Source organism: Lactuca virosa, chromosome 7 (genome assembly GCF_052849685.1).
Source record: "Lactuca virosa cultivar CGN04683 chromosome 7, Lactuca_virosa_CGN04683_v6, whole genome shotgun sequence".
Taxonomy (NCBI): domain Eukaryota; kingdom Viridiplantae; phylum Streptophyta; class Magnoliopsida; order Asterales; family Asteraceae; genus Lactuca; species Lactuca virosa.
The window spans coordinates 136,941,878-136,953,945 of record NC_136432.1 but is presented as its reverse complement, the minus strand read 5'-3'; the positions used below and the strand labels follow the sequence as shown (position 1 = coordinate 136,953,945).

The window sequence follows — 12,068 nt, the reverse complement described above, 5'->3', positions numbered from 1 at the left end:
GTCATGATATCTCGTCTTCTTCATCTCCTCATCTGCAGCGTACTGCAGAACCAACAGAGCCCTCTCACAGAACTTGGCAGTAATCTCCCACAGCCTCAGTAGTCTGGCGAAAGTCCTAGAACTCATTTGCCAGCTGTTGCACCTCGATTTTTGGTTCAAACTCCCTCTGGAACTTCGTAACAAACTCCTCCCAAGACATGACTGCCACTGCCACAGATCCTACTACTCGGCCAACCTTATCCCACCAGTCACGTGCTCGGTCCCTCAACAGGAAGAATGTGAATCCCATATTTTCCCCCTCATGAGAAAAACTCGTCCGCTGCGCATTCTCCATGTCAGCAATCCAACGTCGGCTAGCAATGGGGTCCTTAGCCCCAAAGAAATCAAGAGATCCACAAGCCTTGAACTCCCAAAACGAGGGATTTTGTGCTCCTATCTAACCCGCAATAATCTCTGCTTGAAAGGACCTGATCCGTTCATCCATAAGCTGCATAATCCCCTCCTTGATGGTACCGAATAGCACAGGAGTAGCATCCAATATACCACAACTATCCTCGAATGCAATGAACTCAAGCAACCTCTCATCAGTCGATTATATGCCAGAGCCAGAACCAAAACCTGAACCTAATCCAAAACCTCCTCCTTGAGTTATCACCACCATCTTCTAACTGAAACACAAACATATAAACAATCAGCATTAGACTCGAGGGACTCCCTCAATACAAGTCTCCTTAGAGTCTCCAGGTATGTTCTTGTCTCAAGTATAGATCATGTGCTTCCAGTAGTATAGGCCCAATACTACCTTTCACACCTATCTGTACCTTCCTTAAGAGTCTTCATGATTCTTATAAGTCACCACACTAGAACTATATACCAATCCTATGCTAAACAGTATGCATATCCTAGATTTTCCTAGGAATCCTCAACTCCCACCGCTCGCAATACCGAGAACCTCAATCAACACCATTGGTTGCCTTATACATGAAATTTATACACAAAATGGAATCACATAGATTGTCAAATGATGATTGTACCCTAAAATAAGCAGTTATCGCGGTCAAAAATATAATAGCAGTCATCAGCTGTTATTTGAAATCGCGGTTCTCGCGGTGGTATAGCGGTGATATAGCGTTTTTTATATTATTTAGAATATATATATATATACATATATATATATATATATATAAAAAAGTATTAATCAGTAAATCATACTTCAAAGTTCAACCCAATCCAGCTAATTAGTCAATCAGTAAATCATAATTCACATATCATATTTAGTTAATCATACTTCACATATCATAATTAGTTAATCATACTTCACAGACAACTTACCAATGTGACAATTAATAATACTTTAACACAATCAACAAGAAAACATATGCAATACTTACTATTTTATCATAGTTTAACACAATTACAGTTAGCAAATAAAATGATTAAGTAATTTGATAGTTAATCATAATGTAGTACTTCAAGTTTTCAACACAATTAACAAGACAAAACATACATGGTTTCAATGGAAGTCATGACAATCACAAAATTACAATTTTATTCAATGGAATGACACAGAAGTTTTGGTTTGGGCTAAGAAAAAAAAATTTAATTCAATGGAATGACACAAAAAAATATTTTATTTTATGTAAAATTGCTCAAAATTTGAATTTATTCAAATAGCGGTTATAGCGCCGCTATAGCGGTGACCATAATCGCGGTAAATAGCAGTAAATCATGGCGCTAATAGTGCCACCTCTATTCTAAACCGCTATTTTGAAATAGCGTTTCCTTACCTCCGCTAACTGTTAGAGCGCTGCTATAGCACCGCTATAGCGCCGCTATTGACTACATAGACCCTAAGTCCACAACCAAACAAGGAATATGAAATGAGGCAAAATCGATCATTCTATGGCTATATGATTCTAATCGTATATAACTTTGAAAGAATACACTTTGCAATTAATTAAGCTGATATCAATTCCAAGTAATCCAATCCTCCTAGGCTATAAGGCATCACACAAATCAAGTAATTCTATCATATGATTCCTGAAGGTATCCTTAGCCTTAATCTAGCATGTAATTCACATATCAAGCATATTGATCATAATACATAGGTATGGGTAATTTTGGGAACCACTTACTTGAGCTCGGCTGATTGCACACATCACACCAAAGTCAAAATTCAATCGAGTCAACTCGGTTGAGTACGCCTAACGTACTCAGCTCGTACGCATGGCGTACTAGCGTATTGACTAAACACAGGCCTTTGACCACGTACGCGCAGCGTACTCTAACGTACGCTCATCGTACGCACCTGCCACTTTTTACTTCTATTAAGAGCTTAATCATTTAAGCTTTTTAGTCCAAAATCCAAATCTAGTCCTCAAATGATATCCTTAATCATAAAGTTTCCAACTTTATGATCTTGCATGGCTATTAAGTGCTCAATACCAAAAACCCTAACTTCTTAACTCATTAGGACATCCTAGTCCATGCATGGAGGAAAACTAAGGACTAAGATTACATTTTTATGATTCTAAACACTCCAAACGTCTGAAATGATAGCTCAAATGAATTAGAGTAACCCATACTCAAATAGATCAAGATTATGGGACCAAAATGAGCACAATCCATGGCTAATCAAGATATAAGCAAAACTTCATCAAGATCAGAGCTTTTTACCTCCAATTGGTGCAAAATGATGATGTGCTTCTGGATCCAAAGTGCTTCAAGCTTCCAAGATGCTTTCCTTTCATTCTTCTTCCTCTAAGAACACCAAAACACATACTAATGGATCAAAGATGCTCTCAAAATGAATTAGGGTTTGCAATGGTCGATATGAAGGATGGAGGCTGATGAAAGAAAGGGTATTGAGGCTATAAAGGTGTTTAAATAGTGTACAAACCCTAAATATTAGGGTTTGGTCTAGGCCACATACGCCCATCGTACGAGAACATACGCCCATCGTACGAGAAGTACGCCCAGCGTACATGATGAAACGTGTTTTCCTCTAAAATGCTACAAGGGACCAATTTGCAAATAATTTTACATATCAAGGGCATAAAGGGAAATACATGAATATCAAGATGTTACAATTTCAGAGCTCTCAAACAAAGATTACAAGTACAATTTCATAGAGATTCACCTATCACTCTAGAATTCCAAGACACATAAATGACTTAGCATGCATCCGTCTTTATACCTGAGAGATCAGGCCTAGAACCCTAATGGGCCAAGCCCATTGGCCCATAGGCCCATGAATAGTGTCAACCATTCTCAATCCACCATGCAACATCTTCTGGAACATTCATCCATGTCATACAACCCATGAGCATCAACAACACACATGATGAAGCATCATGAAAATTAGTGGCGCTTCATCCATAATGCTGGCTCATCAAGATGTATTCCTTGAGCATCTTCAACTTCATAGCATCCTTGGACAATCTTGAGCATTATAGATGACTTCATAGCATACGGCTCATCAAGGAACACAAGTGGCACATCCTTGCAACAAGATGGCGCATCAACATGAGAATGACACTTCTTCTCTAGGGATGGCGCTTCGTCCTTATGAATGTTGCTCCTAGAACCATAGTGGCGCTTCTTCCTCCAGTATGGCACTTTTACCTCTCGAATGGCGCTTCTAGAACCATAGTGGCGCTTCTTCCTTCAAAGTGGCGCTTCTTCCTTCAGAATGGTGCTTCTACCTCTATAATGGCATATCTAGACAGTAAGTGGCGCATCCACATTATGGATGGTGCTTCTTCATCCATAATGATGCTTCTAGAATGGCACTTCAAGCATAGATGGCACATCCATGCACCAGGATGCTCCATTCCACTTCCAGGTGCTCTATACCCCTTTTAGAAGATCTGTTTATTTGTCACTTTATCCGTTCCTTTGTCAGGCGATCCATTCCTTTCTCAGATGATATGTTCCTTTGTCATATGCTCCATGAACCCCAAGTGCTCCATTGGTTTCCAAGTGCTCCATTGAACTCAAATTCTCTATGTGAATGCTCCAAATGCTCGAGTCACATTTAACACACTCTTCACTAGTTATTCAAAGACAATATTCGCAATTGTAGTTGAAAACTTATCCGAGTGGAAGAATGTTGGATTAAGTGTCTAAGGTCTTAATTAAATTGGTATAATCTTAGTGAATAAAAGTAAAGTCCTTTTGGGTTGCCCTCATACCCAGGAAAATAGCTAGGATTAATAAAAAGAGAGAGGCAAAATGATTTGTTAATATGTTATATGTTTAATATATTGATTAGAAATTATTAATAATTAATTAGAAATTAATCTAAATTAATTAGAAGTTATTTTTGGATTAATTAGAAATAATTAAGGGTGCAAGGGTTGAATTGCAATTATTCAATAGTTGAGCAATGGAGACAATTCTAGAACCTCCCTGCCCCCGGATGGTTTAAGGAGAGGCCCAGAGGGATTCTATCCCTCTGGAAGCCTCTTGAATCAGATAAGGAAATAGGGTTATAATTAAATTAAAATACTAATATTTTAATATTCAAATATTGGGTTTCTAGGTTATATGACAGCTATATAAAGAGACATAACCCTTTGCAAAACCGATCCCTTAACCCTACTCATAAGAATCGATTTTATCCCTCTCTCTCTCTCTCTCTCTCTCTCTCTCTCTCTCTCTCTCTCTCTCTCTCCATATTTTCGATCCTAGGGTTTGAGTGTGACACATTAGAGGCTACCACATTATTAGAGCTAGCTTTCTAAGGAGATTCTAAGAGAGTTGTTTAGCTTAATTCGATTTAAGCAAATGTATGTTTTCTTACATGTGATTTTCGATTACATAAGGTTAGAAAGATTGTTTCATAAAATATGTTGTTATAACTAGAGAAAATACCATAGAAGTTCTAGGTTGTATGTGTCCATAAGTGTATGTGTAATTTCCGTTGTGCCAAAATCTTTTTTTTGTAACCTAGAAAACCCATCAAAATATGTCATGCATAATAAATCGATATGGCGAAGGATCTTAATAAGATCTACCAACTACTTCGACATAGAGAATACTTCGATAATACTATGAAGTTCTCATCTTCGGATATGTAGACTTTGGATAGACAATAAGGACTTCCACATTCTTCACAACATTAATAACTTCTACATTAATGCTCTATCATGATGCTCCATTGAATTTCTAGATGCTCCATTGAATTGTCATGCTCCAACTCTCATTTCAATTGAATTTCTAGATGCTCCATTGAATTGTCAAATGCTCCAACTCTCATTTCAGGTCTTCAATTCTCAATTCATATTTAATAGTACCTTTCTTAAACCTTTTAAAAATAACTTTTAGCGACTTAGATGAAACAAATTTAATACTTCATTACTTTTATATGAAATTGGCCTAATTCGTATTGTTTCCTATTCTTCATTTTGGATCAGGTTCTTGTCATTCTTTATTGAGATACTAGTTACTTATGACAACAACTTTTTCTAGCATAAAAAAATTCATTTCAAGCTTCGTTACTTTGGCGAAGTACTCTAATACTCAAGTATCTTGGGGTATTCGGTATTTCAGCACGCCAAAATCATTTTAAGACAGAGTTCATGTTATGGATGATTCCTTGGCCATCTAGCTTGAAGGGGTGTTAGATTTCAGGTATGTTCAATAGTGGGCATTTGAGAGCTTTTATTTGTTAAGAAAAAACTCGCATCAAAAAGAAAAATTCTCATTCTGGAGCACAAGCATAAAGCTTTTTTCTTAAACAAAAAGCTTTTAATCCAAAAGCTAATTAGCTACTTCAAGTAGCTTTTAGCTTTTAGCTATTTTTTTTATATAATTTTAGTGTTTTTAAAAAGCTTACAACTACGTTTGTCGAACACTTTTACACAAATAAAAGCTACATCTTCCGGCTATTGGCTCGTTTTGTCAAACATACCCTTCATCTGTTCCTTCATCTCTTTAGCTTAGGAAATCCTTATGAGCTGATTACTCTTTATTTGTTGATGTTATCTTCAACTCCACCTTGAGTATTTTTCATGGGTTTATCTACTCAAGGTTTGTCATCTACTGAATCTCTACCATCTTGGTAATGTTGCATTTCCAGGCTGTTTGACAGCTGTTGGCGACTGTTGAATCAGTTAATTAGTTGCTATCAGTTAGTTTAGCTAGCTGTGTGTGTTATATTACACTCCTTGAGGCATCCTGTCTTTGTAAATTATGAAAGTAAATATCTATTTCTATTTTCCATTTCCATTCAACTTATGTTCCGTTGTTTTTCAATTACAGCATGATTCCTAGTATAATTAAGAGTTCTAAAAGCTCATTTTTACAAGGATTATTTACACTGCTACAGCCATAACTTTTTGCCATCATAATTTGAAACAATGAATATTTTTTAGCTCAAGTATATGTGGAAAGAAGAAAACCCCGAATATAATGATCATTTTTACTGAATCATCAATAAACCATTTGGCACTTTGAGGAACTTGAAGAGGATGTCTAGTTATTGTCATCTACTGATTCTCCGCTTCATTGATTGAATATTGGGGGAGATCTTTTGTAACTTCTACTGTTTTTTTACTGTCTATTCTGGATGTAATATGCAAGCCCTGCACCCAAAAATTAAGTAAACCAGTTTCAGGGTCAAGAAAAAAAAAATCCAGGAGTCTCTACAAAAGGAGGTAGGAAGCATAGATCACCTTGGCAATGATGAAGCTCGTGGCCTCTCTACAGTATCAGCAACTGTACTGTTACCATAATGCTCCTCAAGGTAAGCAAACTGCTTCTTAAATTGCTTAACAGCACTGCAAAAGTGAAGACAATCATATATTAGATGATATATTCCTTGTGGATAAAGATTATCTTTCCATGTACCAAGTGGGGCCCGGATAGTTCTAGTCAGTTCCACACAATTTTATGTCCGTTTATTATGTGAAACATGTGCTACATCAACAGCATGTGATGTTTTGGTGTGTATATATCATTGTGTTTGGTGATTAATTTCGTACGTAGTATATTGCCAAAAAAATTGTACCTTGGATAGTTGAAGCCAATTTGTTGAGCTCCATCCAAGTACTCTTTCAACATATTGGGATGGTATTCAAGAATCTCCCTATAAATCAGTTCACGTACATCTTCTTCCGTATATTTTCTTCTTTCAAACTCAAATTCCAACTTTGAAATGGGCTGAGCAGAAGGCTCCTTCTCAGTCTTAGCTATATTCTTAAAGTATGGATCTGAAAGAGCCTAATACAAAGCCCAAAACATGCTTTTTGATAAGGCTAAATACAAGAAATTGCAATGTACTTTCATTTATATGTGTACTACATATAGCCAAGATTCTACCTCCTCAGTAGTAGGCCTATCCTTATGCTCAAACGCAAGCATTCTTTCTAATAAACGAAGAGCAAGAGGATCTTTATTTGGGAACTTGTGTGAAAAAGGAATCCCGTTTTTCTTCCTCATGCAGCTCAAGTATCTCCTTGCCTTTTCATTTCCTATCTGTTTTGAATCATATCAACATTAACAAGTAAGAAAGAAAGAGCAATTTACTTTCTAAGAAGTAGTGATGTAACTATAAACCAACCTTGGATATAGTTTCAGGTGATGGTGTTCCTAAAAGATCAGTCATTAGATCCAACTGATGAACAGTATTTTTCCCAGGGAAAAGGGGCTTTCCTGTTAAAATTTCTGCAAAAATGCAACCGATACTCCATATGTCTATAGCAGGTGTGTACTGCAGACAAAGAGCTATTTTATAGTGAGTTATTTGGTTAAATGCAAAAAATAGCAATGTACTTTAATTGATTTTTTAACTATAATACACACATAAATGAAAGTACATTGCTACTTTTTGGAATTAGCACTAATTTATAAATCTTTATTGCCATCGATATATTTGTTCAGAGGTTAAAGTAATTCTAATTTTAAATGTGTAGAATTTAAAGCATATAACTGTAGTTTTAGTAGTGGCACCTTGCTAAAGAATAATCCACACAGTTCAGGAGCCCTATACCATCGTGCTGCAACATAATCCTGTGAATGCAACCTGATTAACTTTAAAAAAAAAAAAAAAAAAAAAAAAATGGCATGTTATTACACATACAGTCCAATATATTGCAGTTGGTGGATGATTGAATGCAACCCTTGAAAGACCAAAGTCACAGATCTTAAGTTTGCAATCAGCATTGGCCAAGATATTTTTGGGTTTTAGATCTCTGTGAAAGACATTTGCTGAAATTAAAAGAAGTAACTCACAATCAGAATGCACAGAAATATAACAATTAAAAAAAAATACTCATATCATTAGAAAATGATAACACTGTATGACCTGAGTGTATGTATTTCAGTCCTCGAAGAAGCTGATAAAGAAAGAACTGATGGTGTTCTGGTGTTAAGTCATCGTTTCCCTTAATAACCTCATGAAGATCAGATCCCATAAGCTCAAAAACCAAATATATATCTTTGAATTCTCTTCTGGAAGGTGGTAATAAGATGTGTTTGATTTCAACAATGTCTGAATGACAAAGGAGCCTAAGAAGCTTAATCTCACGAATGATGCTAACAGCAACAGAAACATGTTCGAATATATCATTTATTTTTTTTATTGCTACTTTCTCGCCAATATGAGTATCATATGCAGAACATACAATTCCAGAGCTTCCTTTACCAATAACTTCCAATAATTTGTACCTACTCCCTTCACCATATTCACTGAAAAATTCTGCTTCTGTAGATCCCTGGAACATCATAGCAAAAGGATTTACAAATTACAAAACATGAAAATGGAAAGTTATTTGGGAAATATTAATTTTGTTCTTTTTGTCTTAATTAATTATTAATATAAGTTGATGTATATTTTTGGATTCTTACCAGACTTGAAGTATCTGTATGTCCCTGAAAACCTTCTTCTTTGTGCTTCCTAATACTAACATCAGGATTTGTAGAGATCAAAGTGTTGTTGTCAACCTTTCCAGAACTTCCCTCGCCAAAACTACTCCTTGGATTTATATTTGCTGTAACATAGTAGATGACAAAATGAATGTCTCATAAGCATTGTAACAAGTACAAAACGAGCATTATTAACCATCAAACAAGTTTGTACTAGTTTTAAGAGTGTAAAGAAGATAAGTATATGTATATAAAGACTACTCCTTTCGGCATAACTACTCTTTTGTATTTTAAAGTTATGGGATTGCATTTCTATATTGTAACTAAGGAATCTGTACACACAATTGAACAGGAGCTGAATATACCAGAGTTCTCTAAACTGGAGGAAAAGGGAAACCTATCAAACATTCTTCCAAATATTGTTTTGCCACCAGCCTGCAAGGAACTATTGATTTTGACTTGTAAAGTCAATGCAGATTCAAGACTGAAAACAACCTCAGCCATGGTAGGGCGTTGCTTTGGATGGCTAAGTAAACATCTCTTTGCAATTCGAACAAACACCTTCAAACATTTTGTGGATATTTCACCTCTTATATCTGAATCAATTATATCCTTTAACTTCCCCCCTTTGATAGAATCTTGAACCCATGTTGCCAAGCCCTCTTCAATACTTTTATCCAATGCACGTTTCCTGCACAGCACTTCAAACAACACAACCCCAAACGCATACACATCAGACTTCCTTGTCAGCCTTCCTGTTGCGTAATAATGTGGATCAAGATACCCAAATGTTCCTCTAACAAGTGTATTGACATGAGTCGATAGCTGATTTGTTGGACCTATTTTCGACAAGCCAAAATCTGAAATTTTAGCTGCCCAACTTTCATGTAACAAAATATTGGAGCTCTTGACATCACGATGTATAACCCCGAAATCAATCCCTGTACCAGTGTGGAGATAGTCTAACCCACGAGCTGCACTTATGCAGATCTTGAGTCGTTGAAGCCATGAAAGAGGGGTACCGAGTTTATGGAGGTGGTCTTCTAGTGTTCCATTTGGCATATATTCATATACGAGGATCATTTCATTTTCATGATTACAATAACCAAACAAAGACACAAGATGACTATGACGTAACTTTGAAAGCATCTCAACTTCCGCCCAGAACTCTGTTGCCCCTTGACTGGACATGGAGTCCAACCGTTTAATGGCAGCAATGGAAACACTTGATCCATTGATAATGTTACCTTTGTAAACTTTTCCAAATCCTCCATGCCCAATTACTAATGATTCGTCAAAATTATTGGTTGCTAAGAGAATCTCATCAAACTGGAAGTGACGGCATGCTTGAGTGAGGTGTATGGAGGAGGAGGAGGAGGAGGAGGTTGAGGGTTGAGATTCCTTACCATCGCCAGTGGCAGCGATCATAACTCTTGATGAAGAACAAGTCGAAGTAGACGTTCGAATTTGCAATAGTTGTTCTGCCATGGAGGATATTGAAGGTTGACAGTCAACTGCAATGAGTGATGAAGGCCACGCCACTTTAGTTTCAAAAGCTCTAGATCCAAAGCTTTTTTTTTTTGACTTAGACTACACACACCATAGGTATTCTATTGCAACTTGCAACTAGTGGCTCACTAAGACAAAAAATTTAAAAATAAAAAATTTAAAAAAATAAAAAAAATAATCTATTAAAATAATATCAAAGGCCAAAGTTGTTACACTATCTCTATTCACAACCAAATTCAAAACATAACTATTATTAAAAAAACTAATTTCTCTTTCTCTACCTACATAACCCAATCAAATCCAAAATTTCACTTCCATTAACAACCAAAGTCATTTTTTTATTAAATAAATATAACTTATATTTTTTTATTCAAATAAAACTTATTAAAAGTATTATTATTTTGAGAAGCATATAATTTATTTATTTAAGATATAAAAATATTTTAAAAAAATAGAAATAAAAATATGTAACATTTGTCAAACATGCTTAATAAAAATGATAAATCAAGTTACAAATGTAACATGATAAACAAAATTACATATTTAGAAGATACAAAATACATATTATTCGTAACTTCCAAACTTTTTCTCTCATTAACACCCAACCAAAATCATTTTGTGATTAAATAAATATAATTTATAGTTTTTTTATTCAAATAAAACTTATTAATTTTTTTTTCAAACAAATAATTTATTTATTTAAGATATAAAAATATAAAAAATAGACATAAAAATATATAACATTCATAAACATACTTAATAAAAAAGATAAACCAAGTTACAAATGTAACATGAAATATAAAATTACATATTTAGAAGGAACAAAAAAAACATATTATTCGTAACGAAGGATCAATGATAGAAAATACCAAATCAAAAGAGATAAGAAATAGAAAATCAAAATTGGATATGAAAATATATAGATATTATAGTCTATTTATAAAGAAAAAAATCTTATTTATATATATGTATATATATATATATATATATATATATATATATATATTATAATACACATAGCTATAAGATAATTTTACCCAAACCATAGGGACGGTCCGAATGCAAAAAAAAAAAAGTTAGGGACCAAACATGCAATTTTGACCAAACCATAGGGACGATTTCAGTAATTTGTTCTTTTTAAATATTAGATTTTTAGTAATAACTCATATATTTTTGTTTATCATTGTGAAAAAATAAATTAATAAAGAAATGGTCAAACAGTGATTGATATGGGGATATATTCTGTGTATTCTTGAAAGGCCTTTGATTTCTCTAATATTTTTTCACCAACCCAACAAACATTTATTTAACGATGGGCATAGTCTTATAAGTTGCTTCTCTAGTTGGCCATGATGAAAGAGAAATTATTATTTTAATTAAAGGTTAAGTTGGGTATGTCATGAATGTGGATAGTCTTAGTGGGTTGGATCTAGGGTTCTGGACTAGTTAATTATTCTCATTCGGATTTTGGACAACTTTTTTTTGTTATATTATATATAAGACAAAAAAAATATATTAGAAACTTTAGAAAACTTGTAACAACCATAAAAATTCACAAAAATTTAAAACTTCTTAAATATCCAAAAACCATGAATTATTACAAAGTGTTTTCAAAATAGTTTAATATCAGAGTTCCCATAAATCCAAGTCATAAAATGTGAGGATGTGTACGTCACGCCTTCGCCTTCCCG

General features: G+C 34.6%; 1 protein-coding gene across 1 annotated transcript; it reads right to left on the bottom strand.

Annotated features, from left to right (window-relative positions):
* Positions 1-6,208: 6,208 nt before the first annotated feature.
* LOC145124054 (uncharacterized) lies at positions 6,209-10,450 on the bottom strand. The gene is made up of 10 exons (XM_079059277.1): positions 9,234-10,450; positions 8,851-8,993; positions 8,309-8,717; positions 8,084-8,211; positions 7,954-8,013; positions 7,565-7,714; positions 7,324-7,479; positions 7,013-7,224; positions 6,678-6,782; positions 6,209-6,587 (listed from the first exon to the last, which is right to left on the bottom strand). Exons 1-10 carry the CDS (start codon positions 10,354-10,356, stop codon positions 6,563-6,565), a joined length of 2,511 nt encoding a protein of 836 aa, XP_078915403.1. The 5' UTR covers positions 10,357-10,450; the 3' UTR covers positions 6,209-6,562.
* Between the last annotated feature and the right edge of the window lie 1,618 nt (positions 10,451-12,068).

Coding starts and splice junctions, on each gene's coding strand:
- LOC145124054 (XM_079059277.1), bottom strand. CDS start 10,356: ATGGCAGAACAACTATTGCAAATTCGAACGTCTACTTCGACTTGTTCT. Junction 8,994..9,233: donor CTCCAGTTTAGAGAACTCTG/GTATATTCAGCT, acceptor ACTATGTTACAG/CAAATATAAATCCAAGGAGT. Junction 8,212..8,308: donor ACTGAAATACATACACTCAG/GTCATACAGTGT, acceptor TTTTAATTTCAG/CAAATGTCTTTCACAGAGAT.